This window comes from Anopheles merus, chromosome 2L (assembly GCF_017562075.2).
Source record: "Anopheles merus strain MAF chromosome 2L, AmerM5.1, whole genome shotgun sequence".
Classification (NCBI taxonomy): domain Eukaryota; kingdom Metazoa; phylum Arthropoda; class Insecta; order Diptera; family Culicidae; genus Anopheles; species Anopheles merus.
The window spans coordinates 17,885,402-17,904,542 of NC_054083.1; the positions used below are offsets into that span (position 1 = coordinate 17,885,402).

Consider the following 19,141-nt stretch of genomic DNA (forward strand, 5'->3'; position numbering starts at 1 on the left):
ATTTGTTTGATTTAACATTTTCAACACTGTTAGCTACCGACTTTTTGCTATACGCTAAAATACAGAAAGTAACAAAGTCTTTTCGTGGCCGTTCGACCGGGCAAACTATTTAGCCTCGTAGTATTTCCTGCGCATCGTTTTCAGTTCATCGAAGAATAGCAACACCAGCGTTGCGTGCGGCCCAATTCGCATGTAGTGTGGCCAAAAGCCTTTGTACAGCCCGGCCACACCCTCGGCTTTGAGTATTTTTACGAAACAATCCACCACCCCGTTGTAGTAAATCCCCCTACCCTTGGCATCTACTCCTTGGTTGTACAGACGTGTCGCTATAACGTCCGGCGGTGTCATCGTGATGGCCATTACCGTGCCTCCGACCGCGCCGGCGACAGTCGACACAAACGTATCGCTTTGCTGCGCACTAACCGGATGTCGAACGAGAAAATCTTTCGTGTAACCGAATGCGGCCAGCTGACCACCGCTACCCAGCAAGGCGCGTGGCATCGTCACTGCCACGCCACGGTACAGTCCCTGCACGCCGTGCTTCTTGAAAATGTCTTTCATAGCGCTGATCATACCGCTGTGCTGGTGCTGGTAACCGACCGCTATTTCTGCCTTGGCCTGTGATTGGAGATGTGTGCGTAGCTGGAGACCGTCGAGACGTGGGGGAAAAAGAAATAAATTTATTTTGTCTTACGCTGTGCAAAGCATTCCCGACGATCATTTACCATAAAGAAGGGACTTGCCAAAGCCGAGCCGACAAATCCTCCGGCAGCACCCCAGAAGGCACTCTTCAGTATCGATTGATTGCCATTGCTCTGCTTGGTCCATCCGTGCTCGTTGGCCGTGTTGTATATGCCTAATCTAATCTAAACGATGTAGCCCTCCGTTCATTTTCAACGATCACGACCACGAGGTGCGTGTGTGTGTGCTGTGCTGCACGCACCATGCGATTTCACAATACCATACCTGCACGAGTTGAGTATGAACTGGAAGCACAGGGACGGTGCCAGCCCTTTCTGCAGCGCTGCATAGCCATCGTTTTTCGCGATCGTTATAAATGCGTCCACCACGCTCCGGTACGGTTTGTGGTAGGTTCCCTTCGCCGCAAGTTCGCCCTGCAGTTGCATTCTCGTTTTCACCACCTGAAATGGTGCGACGGGTTTTTTTTTAGAATATTTTCTTGTAAAATGGTCCCGAATATTACCAGTCTTACCTCCAGCGGGTTCGTGATTAACGTTGCGGCCATAGAGCCGACACCACCGAGCAGGAAATCCGTTCCGTCCATCGTGATCCTCGCAGCAGAAGAGATTGCTTTCGAGGGCTTTGCGCAACTAAACACAACTTTGTGTAATTATTTACATTCTCTCGCTCTGTCGCCGGTTGGTGGTGAAGCAGCGTCTACACGTACGGGTGATCGATCCACAGTTGTGGTGATAAGAAATTGTGCACTAATTTTACCGTTAATCACGTCGGTTAATATTTGCGATTGTAACGCAAATAGTACAATTTCCCTTTATTAAGTCTTAATTTCTCAATCCAGTGTTTTTTCGTATTTGTATTAACAATAAAAAAATATAAAAAAAAACTAAACGAACCATTCTGGCAATGTCAAAGTATAGAAGAACCCGCTGTATCCGTTCGCCATCCCTGGTGCAGAGTGACCAGAAATACCGATTTATCTGTATTCCTACCAATTTTTGATATGCCTATCGATTCACAAATGAGCTCACTAAAACTACCGATTTTTCATTTATTATACCGAAAATCAAAGATTTTTTCATAAAACTGACCGAGAAGTCATTAAACAATTTCCCAGAAGATTTAAAGTAGTAAACTCCATATGAATACAGTCAGAGTTCAAAACCCAAGCGCCACAGATTAAGCTTGAACGACTGGAAATTCGAATATCTATAGAAAAAAAACTAAAGCTCCCTAACTTTATTAGTTTGGCTCAATAGATGGCGTATTACAACTCATCATTATATATTGCTGTCCTTTTCTTGCAATGTGTTTCGCCAAGTTTCATCTAATTATGACCTATATAACCTTCTAACTTTCTGAGCAAAAATCTATATGAATGGTTGTGTGGTCAAGATACGTGAATATCGACACCAACGACCGTATCTCAAATCTCACTTGCTTCAGTGCTGGTGGTTTACATTGCAGTTTAGTATTTAAACAATCGTATCGCCGTTCTAGTTCTAGCGATGCATATCTTCAATGCGAAACCATACAATAGTACAGAGGGAATGATAAAGCTCTGCTCCAAGCGAGGAAGCTCCACTGGTTAGGTATCCCACCAACAGATGGCGCCACCAGCTTTTCGATATTTTTAGAATGCATGATGCCGTCTGCTAAACGAAGTCTTTTTATATTTCGTTTAGGTTGAGAGCTTGAGTTGTTTGGAACCCGTTTAGTGGTCGTGTAGTGGATTTGTGGCATTTGGAAACTCTTCAAAAAATACCGAAAACTACCGACAAAATGTTGATGCTCCTACCAGAAACAGCAAAAACATCTGGCCACACTGCCTGGTGCACTTGTTCTGGCACGAAACAAAAAGTCATAACAAGCTGTCAGTGGAAAATTCTAAAATATAAGTCGCACAAAGATTCGTCGCGTACGGAGAAATGGTTCCGCCTTTTGGCCAAAATATAGGTTTTACATAGCAGTAACCTTCGACTATAGGTGAAAATGGTGCAATATTCAATAATTGTTCTACTGGTGGCCTTGTGCGGCGCTTACGGAATAGGCTACGAGAAATGTAAGTACCCCCGTCGAGGAACACACACACAGACACAGACACGCATGCACAGCAATTTGCTTCTCGTCGTTGTTGACGCATCGCTTCGTCGATTGGGGGAAGGGCCAACGAGACGGGTATAAATTGTCCTACAATATGGTTCACCAAGCTAATATATGCCCTCTTTTCGTTTTGCAGATGATTTGGTTAGCTCCGAAATATGCTACGAGCGGCGCTACTCCCTGTTAGCCCATTTCGATTCTCTGCTAGATTCGAAAAAGTTGGTCCGACTTATGCCCGACTTTGGCACGGGGGTGATGTACGGGCAGAGCTGGAACTCGTCTTCCTTCAAACGCTACAGCGAGTGCAAATTCACGCTACAGGCACTGCCGGGCCACGGGCTGTTCCTGACGGTGCGCAAGCTGAACATGCGCCAGGACGCGAAGGGCGTCTGCATCGACACGGTAACGGTGAAGCAGAGCAACAGCAAGAAGGTCAAGTTCTGCTACACGCCAAAGGATGTGCCAAGAAGCTTCGCCGATCCGTCCTACCTGAAGATAACGATACGGTTGGACCACTTTGCCCCGCTGCCAACGGTGGAGGACTCGCTGTACATACAGCTGGTGGCGACGCAAAAGCGCGAGTGCAGCGGGAGCAAGGACGAGCTGCGGTGTGATCCGTTCGGGGCGCAATCGTGCATACACAAATCGTTCGCCAACGATGGTACGATCAACTGTCCGAACTGCATCGACGAACCGAGCTGCGAGCAGGAACCGGTCGAGATACTGAGTGTCAGCAACAACAAGGAGAAGGTGGTGCTGACCGCGTTCGTGTCGCTCATCCTGACGGCCATCATCTTTTGCGCCTGTTTTCTGTGCCTTTACAAGAGCCGCCAGTGGGTGCCGCTGTGTGGCGCCGGTAACGGTGGCAGTGGTGGAAGCGGTAGCCGCGATCACGTCAACCGCACCGGGCGTGGCCGCGCACAGCAGCACGGTCGGGGCGGCAACATTGTCGCTGGCTTACACTCAATCGAACTGCGCGGCTCCTCGAACGATGACCTGCGACCGTCCGCTCCGTCCATGGAGGAAAAGGATCTGCCGCCCAGCTACGATGCCCTGTTTCCTACCACCGCAGTTGCCTCCGGCACTTCCGGGCCGACGACAGTTTCGGCGGCCACCTCGCCCACCATACCGAAGTCTGCCAGCATGGACCGGGAAGCGGAAGAGGACCGTACGAAGTAACGTGTAACCTGTCCCGGACACAACTTGGGGTAGCGTCCACTCTCGCATTTCGTTGCGCTCAATGTTGATGTACATAAGCTTTAAAACGTTACGATCACGTAGGATAGAATTTTGTTCGTAAGGGGTGTTTAGAGGTAGTGAAATCATGACGCGACCCGACCGTACGACGACGACTACGATGAAGATGAAAATTACTATAGCTGTTTAAGGTGAGAAGGCTGGACACTCCTGCTAGTATTAAACCAAAATTCGCGCGCAAATTGTTTCGTCCACGACCACAGACGGTATTATAATCTAATCTCCCAATGTTTTGCGCATTCGTGAGTCAGCATTACTTAATCTGGTTATACTACTTCTGTAGCGAAATCGATTATAGAGACGGAATCTCCTCGATCGAGCCCAGCCAAGCGCGCGTTTAGTAAATGTGTCAGCATTTACGTATATAAATAAATATACATTTAAAAACTGACCAGCAGCAGCTGCTTGAGTATAACGAAACGCGCCAGAACCGTACTTTAGATCTATTTATTACTCTAATATTCGCGTGGTGGGTCGATTACCGCATACCACGACTCATCATACCCTTACTTCCCGCGATCCTGCTCTACTACACGCCCGTTTTGTGCGTTGCCTAATATTGTTGATCTAAGGAACCTGGGCGTGGATGAAGTGTTATTTTGAAAATAAAACCTACTCACAGAAAAGTGGTGACAAATTTGACTTTGACGAATCGTTTTGCATCTATGCTGCGGCCGAAATGGTGCATACTGCAATTCTTCCCCCGATGGTATACATTTGCTTCGATATCTAATCGCTTCTGTCCACCAAAAAAAAGGTCCAGATGATTGGTCCAGGATGATTCTTTGTCTACGGTGTCGCGGCATATCGCGATTGTCTTTTGCCCCACAAAACTAGCACGGCACGCGCGCGTTCGCAATTGTGTTTCCAAATCCTGTTGCGATCTTGTGTGCCCCACATGTCATTGGCGCTTGTCTGGGCTAATTAAGATAGCGTCCCTCTCCGTGTCTCCATTTATCGCCCGGGCGCTTCGTCTCCGGTACGCAACATCGTCGTAAACCCAGGTGGTGTGGCGTAACAGGAATCTTACTTTACGGGGTTGTTTTTCTTGATAAAGGCGACTGACTCGTCGGCGATAAGATTTGCGCGTAGATTTGCGTACTCTAGGTGCTCTTATTAGGTTAAACAAAAATACTATTATCGGCCGCCCACTGTCAATCGGAGGCGGCGGAGCGAAGGAATGAATTGTTTTGTTTGCTGGATCATACCGCTCCCCGCGGAACCTGCCGTGGCATTTGCAAACTCCATTATTTTCACCATATGTGCGCTTATCAAACTTCCAGTGGGACTTCCGAAGATAACGCCCTTTTTAGCTATCTCAGGTTTGAGATGTTTTGCGAGCAGATGAAGGAAGAAGATCACACAGGATCGCTTTTGAACTGTTTTGAACTGAGCGTTTTTAACGACGAACGACATAATTTAATTCGTTTTTCCACTCTTTACATAACTGATAACTGGGCAGATAACAGCCTGGTAACGGATGCAATTTGTTAGGTCTTTCCTCCCCCGTTTTGTTTTTAGCGCTGGAACGCCGCGACGGCCCGCTTGTTGCATTCTACGCATCAGCCTACTATGTGCCTTCGCGAAGATACTAGCAACGGTCATTGAGTGTTCGCACAAAGACATCTCCGCGATATGATGACACGTCTGCCCTTATCTAGCAGAACGCTCTGATCACACTGTTATTAGATAAGGTCCTGCCGGTGGTGACGTACGGATAACGAGGGCTCTGTTGTTGTCGCGAATGCCTGCAAAAATCACCCGCTTCGAGCGAGGGTACGTGTAGGTGGTAGTGGTCGTATTGTTTTATCTGATCAGATCAACAAGCCCCTGGGGACGGTGCTGGGTATAAAACTGTGCTCCTTGGAGATGTGAAATCTTTGACTTGATAGTTGTCGACCGAGCCTGTGCGAGATACATTACCGAGTCGTCCACCGCGAACAAATCTCTGACCACACAAACGCGCACTCACACGAGAGGCACGGTACAAGAAAGGGAATCGAAACCTGCCACATCGAGCATCAGCAGCAAAAGAAACTTTCCATTTCTACGGTGTCAACGGTGTTCTAGTCGATCCCCTTCTAGTTCCTGCGATGGATCTCTTCCTGTTGTGATTGTTGCTGACTGTCGTGTGTCAATGTTTTCGAAACCGAACCACAACCTTATTTCCACGGAGTTGGTCGTCGTGTTGCGAAAGAGTCGAAAGTTACGAGCAGATCCTTAAAAGTACCGCCTAGTAGCACTTTATCTCCTTTCCACAAAAACAAAATAACACCGGAAGTATTCACTCTCTGATGGCTAAGAGCAACCACAATCAACTAGGATGCTACGTCATGATCGGTAAGTAAACGACATTGATATGAAATGTTTCGAAAAAGCGGTGTACCCACGTCACAGAGGTCTATTTTTATTTTACAAAACGGCCATAAAAAGCCCACCTTGTCACCAGAGCTTCGCTCCCATCATCCCGGCAAAGAAGGGCAATCACGTACACCATCATCCAGCTCCGATGAGTTTGCTGTTCCTCGGGCACATTTTTGGCACAACAAACTCATCGGTGCTTACGCTAGACGGTTTTGTGTGTTTTTATCTGCTGTAGTATACCTTAAGCTAGAAGCGTTTCCCGAATACGCATTTGCTTATCGCTGCATTAAGCTCGGTTTGGCCTGCCATAAGATAAGGTGGTCGCTGCTGGCGCAAAAAACGAATCCATGCTTTCGCCGTGCCCTTGCTGAAGGTATTTTTTCATTCGCATTTTAGCACTTTTCGTGGCCGGAAAGGTGCAGTGCCTACCGGACCGAGCGGAACCAGCGGGACAGCTGACGACGGTCCCGGAGCGGGTCGATGGACCGACAGAATCCAGTACAGACGACGTTGCTGCCACGGTCACCGAAGACGATCTCTACTTAGTAGGTAAGTGGATCGTTACCTAAACACACGCACACAGCCCGATTCGAGACGCTAATGATCCTTTTCCATCCTACAGATACCACCACCACCACGCAGCAGAGCATCAAAACGACGACACATGATCGGGTCCTGTTTACAGATACGCCTGTCATGGACGCTATTACGATCGTATGGTACCTGGCCACCTTTATTGCACTGATATCGTTCTTCCTGGTGATGGCCTGTGCCGATCACAACCGCTGCCGGTCGCGCAAACCATCGTCCAGCGAGCTGACTCCACCGCCGACACCGGCCCCCTCCTACCATCACTTTGCACCGCCCAGCTACGATTCGCTCGTGTTCGAGAAGGATAACGACAGCATATTCATCATCCCGTACGATACTCGCATCGATGGAGCCCATCACGCACGGAGCGTTGACGATCTGGCCAGCAATCTGGAGTACATCATCGAAACACCAACGACGACGACGACGGTACGGCAAGCACGATCGCCCAGCCTGCGGTCAGTGCGTGTTAGTGATATTAGCGAAGGAAGTGACGCAGTGCCGGCGGTGATTGCAGTATCCAGCACGCCTGCAGTTCCAGAGCGTGACGCCACCGACCGGTGCTACGTCACCGTGCTGTGAAGGTCGTGCGCAAATCGACAAACGGGCTCTAAAGTGGACAAATATCGTGGCTGGTTGATTGGTTCAAGTGTGTGCAGCAGGGTGTGCCGATTGATTCGAGCCCCAATCGGTTACTACGTAATGCCTGACGCAATGATTCAGTACAATGATGATAGGCTAGTTTGCCCAACGTGGCGAAATATGGTGCAGTGATAGAGGAAAAGGAGTGTAATCGGCAGTTCGTAAGCTTCCGGGTCACTGCAGGAAGGCTTGCGGTTTACACGCGGTGCTACTGTTGCTGCCCATGACAATATCGAGCCCTTATATCGAGATACACTATACAGTAAGGTAGTGTAAGCGCGAATCAACTCGATCGATAGTTATTAACGGCAACGGGCTTCAGTGATAAGTTGTTATCAAACGTGATGGTTAGCGAGTGCAGTGAGGGTTCTCAGAATCTGTGGATTTGTAAATATTTACTAGCTTTGTAAGGTAATGTTTATGGACGTTTGAAATATATAGAATATGTACTTTTGTAGAAACAAACTATTACTTTACTCTTTCTCTATAACTTGTGTTTTTTTCCTAATTGGTTAAGTTTCGCGATGAAAATTGATTTTCATCTGTTTACGCGGTTTGAATTTGGCTGATAAAAAGCCACCATTTTATGATACGCCATTGAGTCACGTTTGTTATCGCTACGTGGTACAAAAATGGGCGTGCAGTTGCTTCTGGAAAAGGATTACAAACCATTCAGGACTTACCTGCTGCTTTGAAACTATCACCCAACGATAGCTGACAGAAGAGAATGAATGGACGAATAATCTAAATACTTTATTTTGATAACGTGCGGTGTTTTTTTCTGGATCCAAGCTCTTATCGCGCTTAAATTGAGCCGCTATCTTTGCTGCATAATAGGTTCCTTGAAGTCGACGTACCAAAACACACCACGGCTGAGTGTGAAAAGCAGCACGGGTGATCAATCCTTTTTCAAATGGGCTAAAAAACATGATAGGATGCTGCAAAACAATGCGAAATCCGGTGAAGGACAATAGATTTTTCCGGTTTTCTGAGCTGTGCCTATTGATGACCAAGCTTGCTCCAATTCTAGCACATTTTAAATGGGTCTTTGTTTTACTGGTCATTCCATGGACGACGGACAAGCGATCTTAGTGACAGAAGCGGATTCGTAGCCTAAAGCAGGTCCTAGCCATTACTGGATTTTACCGCTTGCTATCTCTCTGTCCGTTGGGCACCCATTGTCTATACTTGATGAGGACAACCGAGATAAACTGCAAGGGAATACCGTAGCAAGTAATCGCTATCAACATGGAAGAAGTCACATAGAAGCGGCTACATAGTGAAAGTTCTAGTTAAATCAGCAGGTACATCCAGGTATTGCCGTCAGAATGGTAGGGAGTTTGGAACAAAAATGAGCAAATTACCGACTAAGATGATATCTGGCAGCATTTAGCTAAGATCAAGTCATAGAATTTCCAGAATCTATGATCTGGATCGTCAGTCAGTCACACGTAGGTCTTTCTGAAGTATGGAGCTAGAAGTTTTATGAGAAATTCTAATTCAGAGCAGGATAGAGAAGTAAGCTTACTTCTGAGTGTAGGGTGGATTCCTTTTTTCGGTGTCCGTCAAGACTTCGAGGCTTCTCGCGGCCGTTTAGTGTTTGCATTGCTTAATCCACCCCTGTCAATCGTCCAGAAAAATGTCCTGCATCGCTAAGCTTCATATTAAATTTGAAGGATCCAAGAGAAGACTATTTTTTGGGTGCGATTTCTTATGGGTAAGATCTTGACGAAAACTCACCCATCATCCTTCTCACGTATAGATACTTCTTCTTCTTTGGCTCAACAACGGTTGTCGGTCAAGGCATGCCTGTACCACTGATAGGTATGGCTTTCAGTGACTTATTGATTACCATAGCAAGATAGTCATTCCATAGCGTATGGGGGAACAGTTCATTCGAGGCTTGAACCCATGACGGGCATTTTGTTAAGTCGTACGAGTTGACGTCTGTACGACGAGACCGGCTCGTACAGATTGCCCGGCTATATTTTGTCAAATTAAACAAGAAAGAGAACAAAAGTAAGTTGTTGGTAAAACATCAATGGTAAATATAAAGTTACATACTTTGAAGCTGCTTTAAGTGTCGTGAGTTGCTTTACGGCAGCGCTCCTGTATTTTGGCTACATGGGTCTACCAATTTCTATCACTCTGTAACAGAATAATCTTTTAAATATTCAATAAAACTTATCAACTCTTTTACACTCGCTAACAATAGTTATTTTAGTAATCCGAAAAGAAAAAAGCAAAGAAAATATTATCAAATGCCATTTGCGATGTCCGATGAATTGACGCGTCGCCCTTTGTGCGTAAACAATATCCAGCCAAAAACAATGTAAATGGCAGGGCCGTCAAACCGCAATACAGTGCGCATGTCTATTTTTTATTCGATAATCAACAGGTTTTATTTCATTCATTTGCATGTTTTTGTTATGTCCTAAATTCATAATTTAGACAATTATATTTTTAATAACATGAAATCAAAATACACATCCAACGATTGTTTCTAACTTCCTTAAAATGATAAATCTCTTTCCTGCACATCCCATTCCATTTTGACACATCTGGCTCGGTCGGTTCGAGCATCCACGCATCGCCATCGTCTCTTGGTGCGCGTGCGAAATGCGCCTCGCAGTTTAGTGTTGGGCTTGGAAGGAAAAGTTCCAGATGGTTTGACGTTCGCGCTGCACGTTGTTGTTCGCGTCTTCCGTCCGCTCGCTGGTTCGATCGCTGCTGCGTCCGGAGCGAGATCACTGAAGGTAAAAGGAAGCGCCATTGCGCTCGGGTCACACTCTGTGCCTGAACACCCTCGCGTGTGCGTGTGCTGCCGTACCCCGGTCACGGGTCCAATATGACCGATCATTGCTGCTGCCGCTGTGGCTAGGATGCTGCTGTGGTCAAGTGTAGTGCTGTGTAGGCGCATCGCAATCTAGCGACAAACAAGCAGGGGAAAGCGAGCAGCCAGGAAGGGGCAGAAGAGCATTGCCCAGTAAAACCAAAGTGCGTTCCGGTCGCTCGGTGTGCCTCTGTGCGAAGCGGAGAACCGTTAGTTGTGAAGAAGAGTGAAGATCTCTGTGCTGTGTTGGTGGTGTCGTTGTGTATGTGTGTTTGTACGTGTGTGTTTGTGTGCGCGGTGTGTGTGTGTGCTCGTTTTCTCGTCTCCGATTTTCCCTCGCGATTAATGTGCGCGTGTTGCTGGCAAACCAACGACGAACACACCAACAACCAGCATCACGACACACGGGCAACAGCTGGAGCTGAGCGAAGATATACATCATAAACATAAAGAAGAACAGCAAAAAGAGAAAAAAAAACAGACGGAAAATGATCTTCCTCCCGCGGGCGACAACGTCGTCCCTGCTGCAGTGGTGGTGTATTTTTATACTCTACTACACACAGCGCACCGATTGTGCATCGTTCTTCTCAAGTAAGTTGTGCAATAGGCAATCGAAGAATGTCGGACAGATTCCAAAAACGAAAAAAACACATCATCTCACAAGCGCGACCACAACACCACGCGAGGGACGCTGCCAGGCATTAGTGACGTTTGTGTGTGTGTATGTGTGTTGCATTTATGTTTAGACCATCTTTTCCATCGCTCTGCAATCGACATGGAACAGGGGCGACGGGGATATATCACCACCAACTAAAGCACGGTCGGAGAACACCGAACACATGGAACTGACTAGAACGTTACTTCCACCAGACACACAAACACACCCTGGACCGGATTCGTTTTCGTTAGAGTAGCTTCCCCCTTGTTAACGTTGACTCACAACACATCTTGCGCGCACAGCTTGACGAGCGTGTGGGAATCGAATTTCATTAAAGAAAGTATTTCCCCAGGCCAGGAAGCGTTGCAGCTTGCAGCAGATGAATCATGAATCATTGCGGTCACTTTGGGAGATTGCTGTGACTCAAAAAGATTGCCGCAATTATATCCCCCAACTGCTTCGAGGTAGGCGACGAGCGTCACGTAGGCTTTAACCTCGACGGTGGTGAAGAACCTTCACCGTTACCATCGAAACCACCGGGGCCGGAGTAAACAGTTGTGATCGATAGCGGGTTTTTTTTTCGATCGGTTGTTGATCGGTCCAAAATCGCCGAGTGCCGCCTGCCGCTCGCCTGTTTACATGGGAAATGGGTAAAGGGCTAGCGCCGCCGCCGCCTGTTTGCGTTAGTTTTTATTTACACTCTAGAAAAGTATGGCCAATGATCGTCGTTTAAAAATCGTTCGAAACGGTTCCATCTCTCGGGGCTAACGGACGAACACCGGGTCCAACATTGGGGGAAACGATAAAAGGAAGTAAAATAACGGACTCAGCTCAAATGTACAAGAGCACGAGTTAGTTTTGGGATTCGTATTTCAAACGGGTTGGAGTTTGTGTTCGTATCAGCTTTTTTTTGGTACAAGTTTATAAACTTCATCCGTTTGCCAAGCCTCCAGCCCATTGATAGCTAGGCTTTTGACAGGTCTAGAAGCATCCACCAGATACAAATGCGTCTTTTCTTTCGTTTTGCTTATGTTTATTCATGATCTTTTTCAATCATTCGCTTTTTAGCGCTTTTTCGCAAACACCACCACCTGCAGATCGTTGACGGCGGCAACGACGCGTTATCGCGGAAGTATTGTTCAGTTTGTTTTATTTCACCATCCCAGCCTCCCGCGCAATACCACCACAGCAACATCGGCTCTGTCAGTGAGCCGCTGCCGGTTGAAATTCATGTCCAAATCCAATTCGGAATTCGTTACGAACGACGTGCCTTAACGTGGCGTAGCGTTATGTCCCAAAGCGTCGAGTGCGGGCGCGCCTAAAACCGTTTTAGATTCAGCCAAAAAAAAAAGAGACAATCGGTTAAGAAACCGATTTACTTTGTGTCCCCCCTCTCCCTCGGTCGATGCAAATTTTAAAACCACAAAACACCGGATGGCGGCTTGGCAAGCGGCGCAAAAGCGGTTGAGCAATAGTGGTTGAAGTTAGCACATTTTAAACCCCCTTCAGTGCGGTTGCTTGTGCTTTGTTATAAAGTGTGTAAGTAATTGATTTTTATTAGCAAGACACACACACACCCAACAGTAAACGCGTGTCTAATGGATCAATTACGTGACCGCGATGCCACACGTTCTTTCAAGATCAAACATTGCCCCCTTGGTACGTCGTTTCCGTGCGGTACGGTAAATTGGTAAAAACAAGAGAATAATTAAAATTAAATCAACACCAACTATTCCAGTAGCAGGTGTTTCTGTCTGGGCGCACATCAAACCAGACTAAAATTCGCCATCTCACTCCGGAAGTAGATCGATTTTAAGAGCCAATAATACAACAGCGATCCGGGGAACCACGAGCCACTTCAGTTGGGCGGCGGCGGTTGGTGAAATAATCACAACCTGTAAGGCCAACATTGCATCAGCGCCGCGTGATTGCACTCGTGGGATGCGCGTACGGCTGGAAGTGTGTTGGTCTGTGTGTGTGTGTGTGTTTGTTTCTTACCGCTTTCGAACGTCTTCAAGATCAATAGCTATTGACACGATCCGAACGAGACCTGCCCGTTGATACGAGCACGGCGCACACACCCCACCGAGGTATGTGTTTCGCTGTCTATGGCGGACCCACTCTGCCCGCTCTACACCACCTCGATCCGACGGTCGTGCGAAGGATCGAAACCGCTCGCCTATCTGGTTGTGAGCAGATACCGGCCGAGCGGAGAGGCGCCTGACCCAAACGTCGCTGGCCATGCTGCCAGCGCAGGCAGGCACAACAGCGTAAATTGATACAGGTCATTTTGAGTAACCTTCGCATAATTGATGGCATTGCTGCGGGGAACATTGAAAGCAATCGGAGCAATACAACACACACCTTCAGAGACACACATCCAGCTACTGGATAACTGATGTGCAGAGCAGTATCAAGATCGAAGTATCGGCAGTCTTCTTTATTGCCTCCTACACCGACAAAACTGCCCGTAATGCACCCATGAGTGTGGCATGAGCATTAGAAGATAATGAAAAAAAAACTGTAGCGAAGAAACGTTTGTTTTGTTCCACTTTGCTGTCGAATGTCGAACACCAACACCACACGTGCCCCAGCATTAGGCTAATTAATGCAAAACAAAAAACGGGGTGCACCCCAACACCGTATGCGTACGAGATAAAATAATTTAAGAAAGTAACCTTCTCCACTGCCGTTCAACACCCCTTTTAACGGCCCCAATGCCTTAATGTTATGGTGTGTTTTTGCCTTGTGAACGACAGTCGACTGTCGATACCGAAAGAAAGAGCGCTCGCTCGGGATGGGGCGGGAAGCGTTGACCACGTAATTCGCTTTCAGGATCGTCCCCGGCTAATGCCACATGTCCTCGTACGGGGCACGATCGAGGACACTTTTTTGTGAGCCTGTTATGTCTGGAGGGAGAAATGGCTTTATGGTTTTTGCTGAAAAACTGCGTTAGTTACAGCGATGGTTGAATAACTTGCTATCATTGACACTTTCTTTACGTTTAATGATAAATGTGTCGTGATTGTTTTTTCTTTCCTGTTACTCGTAATAGGGTTGTTAAATTTACCTTGGATTTCAGTCTCTTCTGAACTTCTGTCTATGGTGCTGGAGCCTTTTAAAGGTTACGTGAACATTTAAATGATACATAACAATCTTAGTACTGTCCTAGTGTGGTGTGTGCTGGCGCATTGAAGTGTACCCAAGTAATGTCTTTTTTTAATGCACTTTTTGTTTACCATTGTAAAAAATTATATTGAAATCCCAAAATTCTATTTTGTTTTAGATACCCTTAATCTATACTTACACTCCATCTAGTTTTGATTTTATGTGACAATCTGTATTTTATTTTTCGTGGCTCCATATCCGGGATTGCTTTTGTTGCTTTTGAAAGACTTTCTGAAAGTAAAATAGGTGTTCATGCAATCATTTGACCATTTCTTAGTAAACCTATTTACAGGCAATAAAAATAATGAACAATAAAACGTTCAAAGTAGTAAGTTAGAAAGGAGTTTGAAATGAATGTTTTTATCATTCCACATCGTGTTGACAAGTTGACTTTAACCACAACTTGTTCGATTATCGTAAATCGGACATAATGCACGATTTCGGACAATTCATTCTTTTTGACTAGTGATGTGCTCTTTGAATCGTACCCACGACAACGATCCGACTCCGGATATTGCTAGTCTGATTCCAACTCGGGAAAAATCTGGACCTCTAGTTCCGTCTGGAGTCTTCCGGAGTCTTCCGGAGTCGTTCGGAGTCGCCCGATATCACCCGGAGTCGTTCAGAGTCGGAGTAGTCTAGAGTCTTCCGAAGTCGTTTAGTGTCGTTTGGAGTCGGAGTCGTCCAGAGTCGATCGGAGTCGACCGGAATCGGTCGGAATCAAAAGAAGCCGTCCTGTGCAATGTGCTTGTAATCAGGCATTTCATTTCGTTGTTGTTTTTTTGTCTTTTATTTTGTGCGTGAACTTCGTATACAAGCCATTCCGGGCTGATTCCAAACGATTCCTTACGACTCTGACTCCGAACGACTCCAGAACTTTTCTCACGAAAACTAAATTATGACATTCAATGTCGCGTTTTTGTCTATGCATTCATAGGTTTTTAATTTTATCATATCATAAATTTTGAAAACTTCAACGATGCTCTCATAGATAACCTATCGAATGCATGAAAGATAAGTCTAATTTGAGAACTTGCGACGATATTTGCAATAAACTGCGAACAAGTTGAGTGTGCCATTTCAATTTATTGATCAACTATATATTCAAACTGATTCAACGAAATTTGGTTGTTAATTGTGACTTGCGTATTTATAGACACGTCGCTATACTTTAAAGGTTACTAAAGGATACGTGAAAACGATATTATTGCTATTTTTTTAATTAATAGTATATTTTTGGATAATATGTATATGTATATGTATAGTATAATATGGATTTTTTTTAAATTAAGCTTTTTAAATAAGTTTAAAAAAGTTGAATTATTCAAGAAATAAGGCAATTAGCTTAAATGCTATATGAAATGCATAGTTTAAGAAAGAGAGGACTCTTTCTATGAACTGACAGACGAATTCAAAAATGTGTCTTAAAATTGACAGTAGCATATAGGATGAACTTAAAAGTACGAAATGTGTAAAAAAAACGTCAAAAGCATTGTACCGTCGATGAAAATCGAATTTATTCAGCTAGAAACTGCCTAGCCATATTGTTTCTGCGTACAAACTGAAAGCTCGCATATAAATTCAACAATTTTATCGAACATGCTCGAAACCCATCAGTGTCTTTGTTTATCGTTCCTTCCCTATTCCCTCAATACCTCTCTATCTTTCTCTTTCTTTCGTTCAGGTGCCGAACCGTCGGGTGCGGGTCTACCATCGCTGTGCGGCGAGAGTGGCGAGACGAGTGAACAGCAGTACGTCAGTGATAAGGGTGCCGCGTCCAGCCTGCTGCTAGCCCTGCGCCCCGAGCATGGCAAGGCGTCGTCATCGTCGGCCACTTCCTGCAAGCGCCAGTTCCGGGCCCCCGATGCGTACAACTTCTTCGTGCGCATGCAGCGCGTACCGGTGCAGGGGCCCCGCAGCACGGCCAGCAGAAAGTACAACGGCAACAAGTCCAGCAACAGCACGCATAGCTGCCCGCTCACCATCGTACGTATGTGTGCGGCGCGTGACGACACGCCCGCTCGTCTTTGCAGCGGAACCTGTTCTTGGCATGGCCGTTTGGTTGAAAGGTTCACAAGTCTAGGTGTGTGGGTGTGTTGCGTTGTTGCATGTACATTCTTTTCGAGTGCGTTTGTTCTATCGCATTGCGATGAGCAGCAGCAGCACATACGCACCGCTCGAAACGACCCGCCCAACCACGACCGCACGAGCACATGTCAGTTTGTGGCTCCCTGCTCATCCAGCCTAGCCAAGGGCAACGATGCGCAACAAATAGCTCGCACACTAGCTCACCCGCACGCCCGTGCGCGGTCATGGCTGCGGGAGTGGTGCTAATTAGTTCGAGCGAAAAATGGTTCAAAACCTCTCTCCCAATTGATCTAACTGAACTTGCCTACTATACTGTTTCCCCATGTGTTGCTTCCCTGTTCGTTTTTTTTTTTCACAGTCGCAATCGGCCAACGGTGAGGTGTTGCCCTCGTGGCGCCTGGATCCCTGCCTGCTGGAGACGGCTGCCACGCAGGAGGAACCGATGCGGCTGCTGCAGGGCAAGCTGAACATAGTCTGGAACCACGACGGCAATGCGCCCAACTATCGCCTCCAGATCACGGTCGTCGGACAGGGTGCGGTTTGCCTCGAGCGGGACAAGCACTCCTGTCTGGAGTACGTCGGCATGCCGCTGCTGTGCATTGCCCGGGAGCTGGTGTGTGACGGGCTGCCCAACTGTCCACCGATCGGTAGCGAGGTCAGCGACGAGAACGAGGCGATGTGTGTCAAACACCGACAGCAGGAATATTCGGTAAGTTTTGGATTGCTCTTAGCTATACTGCCATTGGGCAGATTCAAATTCTTCGCTTATTGTAGCATTTTTCACAATGATCTCTATGGAGTAATGTACCTACACCCTTCGCATGGTCAGGGATAATCCATTAATCAATGAGCCGCAGTCTGTCTCGCGACGATCACTTTATAGCAGGCATAATTCAACTTTTTAATTCCCTCTAGCGCGGGACCCTTCCGTTTCGCTGACGCCTGTGTTAAATCATGACAAAAAACCACAGCCGGAAGTGGTACAAATCCGTTTCTTTTTTTCCTCCTGTTTTGATTTTCTGTTGCACTCCAGATAAAAGTGTGTCATGCATTGTTAGTTCCTTTTCATTTGTCCCAATTTTTACAGCGTTGGTTTCTTTTATTATTTTTGGAAGATATGGTCACAGACGTTGCCGCTCGTCTCTGTGTTTTTTTGCTTGATGTTTCCTTTTTATCGCTTTTTAAGACAGACATGAATTTTCTTTTCACCCAGCACACACAAGTGCATCGTAGAAAATATGTCACTCAGGAAATTTAAATGGTGCTCACATTCCTCACCCACAGCACGGGCAACATCTTACTTTCGAAACTGTAAAAGTAGAGCGCACATGTTTGAGCCGACACTGTCGTTCTTATATATATATCTCTCTCTCTTTTGCAGGAAAATCCTGTCCAATCCGTGTTTCGCCAGTACATCCAAAACACGATCAAGTCATTCTTCGGCGGCGAACCAAAAGAGCTACCATCGAAAGGAGCAGCCTTCGGCGAGGTGGACATTGCGCTCGAGCAAAAGTTCGGTGCCACGTACCCGCCGGCAGGGCCAGTTTCCCCGGTGCCGCCGGTGACCGAGCCGGCGGTGGTGCCGCCCAAAAAGCACCACAGCCGCATGACCGGCCTGTCGAAATATGGCCCGTGGGGTTATCTGTTTCTCGGCATGCTCATATGCGGTGGCGCGCTACTAATTTGCGGTCTCTGGGGTAAGCTGCTGCTGTTGCTGCGGTTTTGCGGAGTGCATTTTTCTTCGTGTTTACATTTTTTGTTAATGCTTTCAATCCTTTCGCACAGAATGCTGCTGCCGATCTCACAAGCCCGAGCACAGCCCGGACGATTCGCTTCCCGATCAGGTTCCCTCGTTTCTGCAAACCTCGTCCCCGGCGGACGGCGGTACGCCCGGACGCCATGGAATGACCGGCGGTGATGGTGGTACCTCACCCGCCAGCCACAATATACCTCAGTACGGCGAGCTGGACCCACCGCCCGCCTACTCGGTGCTATTTCCCACCCAGAAACCGTCCGACGGTAGCGACGGTCTGCCGGTGGTGACGATTACCACCGAGCCAGCCGCACAAACCAATAGTCCTAGCATAAGCAACGGTAGCAATAGCAATAGCCACATTACTAGCATTGCGGAACAGTCGCCAATGGCAGAAAGAGGCGGAGGAGGAGGAGGGGAGACGTTGGTGGTTGCCCCCGATACTCCCCCGACGCTCCCCGTTTCGCCGACTGCCCCTTCCTTAGTCGTTTAGTAGTAGTTAAGCATAACCAATGAATAGTCAAGAAGGGCATGGTAAATTGTGTAAAGAGCTACGGCAGCGAGATATTAAGTAAGAGCGTGCTGTTGTGTTAGTGAGGACATTTGGAGAGATTTCGAGACCGAAGGAGAGAAAGATTAACTTAATCCGGCAGTATTTTGCGTGGCATGCGTCGTCTGTGTATGTAAGCTTGCGAGGATAGGTTTTCTTTCTCCTTTTTTTTTATTCGTTTTGCCTCATTAAGCTACAGACAGGAAGAACAAAAAAAAAACTCACGCACAAACACAGAATCATATTTAGACAGTAAGCAGAATGTTGTCCGATGAAAGGCTGAACCAACTTCTTCCTGAACTAATTTTTTACTACCAAAAACGTAACAATGAAAGACAAGCAGGAAAACGTGGTTGACTAAATGTGTGTACGTGTGTGCATGGTTGTATTGCTGCCGCAGGTACAGTAGTGCGCGCCAGACAGCAAACGAGCAAC

The 19,141-nt window shown here is 46.8% G+C and overlaps 4 protein-coding genes across 4 annotated transcripts; 3 read left to right on the plus strand and 1 right to left on the minus strand.

The window, feature by feature from the left end:
• Positions 1–13: 13 nt before the first annotated feature.
• LOC121593973 (solute carrier family 25 member 35-like) lies at positions 14–1,469 on the minus strand. Its single transcript, XM_041916787.1, has 4 exons — positions 1,214–1,469; positions 967–1,142; positions 726–861; positions 14–642 (listed from the first exon to the last, which is right to left on the minus strand). Exons 1-4 carry the CDS (start codon positions 1,283–1,285, stop codon positions 106–108), a joined length of 921 nt encoding a protein of 306 aa, XP_041772721.1. The 5' UTR covers positions 1,286–1,469; the 3' UTR covers positions 14–105.
• Positions 1,470–2,560: 1,091 nt separating this feature from the next.
• On the plus strand, positions 2,561–4,701 carry LOC121592924. The gene is made up of 2 exons (XM_041914841.1): positions 2,561–2,761; positions 2,939–4,701. The coding sequence occupies exons 1-2, from the start codon at positions 2,692–2,694 to the stop codon at positions 3,979–3,981; spliced, it is 1,113 nt and encodes a 370-aa protein (XP_041770775.1). The 5' UTR covers positions 2,561–2,691; the 3' UTR covers positions 3,982–4,701.
• A 1,025-nt stretch (positions 4,702–5,726) lies between these two features.
• LOC121592925 lies at positions 5,727–8,119 on the plus strand. Its single transcript, XM_041914842.1, has 3 exons — positions 5,727–6,399; positions 6,820–6,972; positions 7,046–8,119. The coding sequence occupies exons 1-3, from the start codon at positions 6,354–6,356 to the stop codon at positions 7,594–7,596; spliced, it is 750 nt and encodes a 249-aa protein (XP_041770776.1). The 5' UTR covers positions 5,727–6,353; the 3' UTR covers positions 7,597–8,119.
• Positions 8,120–10,196: 2,077 nt separating this feature from the next.
• LOC121591579 lies at positions 10,197–18,915 on the plus strand. Its single transcript, XM_041912271.1, has 5 exons — positions 10,197–11,080; positions 16,000–16,301; positions 16,762–17,112; positions 17,785–18,100; positions 18,189–18,915. The coding sequence occupies exons 1-5, from the start codon at positions 10,978–10,980 to the stop codon at positions 18,647–18,649; spliced, it is 1,533 nt and encodes a 510-aa protein (XP_041768205.1). The 5' UTR covers positions 10,197–10,977; the 3' UTR covers positions 18,650–18,915.
• Positions 18,916–19,141: the final 226 nt, after the last annotated feature.

What these genes read in the sequence shown, in the direction of transcription:
- LOC121591579 (XM_041912271.1), top strand. Translation starts at nt 10,978, where the DNA reads ATGATCTTCCTCCCGCGGGCGACAACGTCGTCCCTGCTGCAGTGGTGG. An exon ending in TTGTGCATCGTTCTTCTCAA is followed by an intron (nt 11,081 to 15,999) that starts GTAAGTTGTGCA and finishes TCTTTCGTTCAG; the next exon opens with GTGCCGAACCGTCGGGTGCG. An exon ending in ACCGACAGCAGGAATATTCG is followed by an intron (nt 17,113 to 17,784) that starts GTAAGTTTTGGA and finishes TCTCTTTTGCAG; the next exon opens with GAAAATCCTGTCCAATCCGT.
- LOC121592925 (XM_041914842.1), top strand. Translation starts at nt 6,354, where the DNA reads ATGGCTAAGAGCAACCACAATCAACTAGGATGCTACGTCATGATCG. An exon ending in AGGATGCTACGTCATGATCG is followed by an intron (nt 6,400 to 6,819) that starts GTAAGTAAACGA and finishes TTCGCATTTTAG; the next exon opens with CACTTTTCGTGGCCGGAAAG. An exon ending in AGACGATCTCTACTTAGTAG is followed by an intron (nt 6,973 to 7,045) that starts GTAAGTGGATCG and finishes TCCATCCTACAG; the next exon opens with ATACCACCACCACCACGCAG.
- LOC121592924 (XM_041914841.1), top strand. Translation starts at nt 2,692, where the DNA reads ATGGTGCAATATTCAATAATTGTTCTACTGGTGGCCTTGTGCGGCGCT. An exon ending in CGGAATAGGCTACGAGAAAT is followed by an intron (nt 2,762 to 2,938) that starts GTAAGTACCCCC and finishes TTCGTTTTGCAG; the next exon opens with ATGATTTGGTTAGCTCCGAA.
- LOC121593973 (XM_041916787.1), bottom strand. Translation starts at nt 1,285, where the DNA reads ATGGACGGAACGGATTTCCTGCTCGGTGGTGTCGGCTCTATGGCCGCA. An exon ending in TTCATACTCAACTCGTGCAG is followed by an intron (nt 862 to 966) that starts GTATGGTATTGT and finishes CGTTTAGATTAG; the next exon opens with ATTAGGCATATACAACACGG. An exon ending in TGGCAAGTCCCTTCTTTATG is followed by an intron (nt 643 to 725) that starts GTAAATGATCGT and finishes GACGGTCTCCAG; the next exon opens with CTACGCACACATCTCCAATC.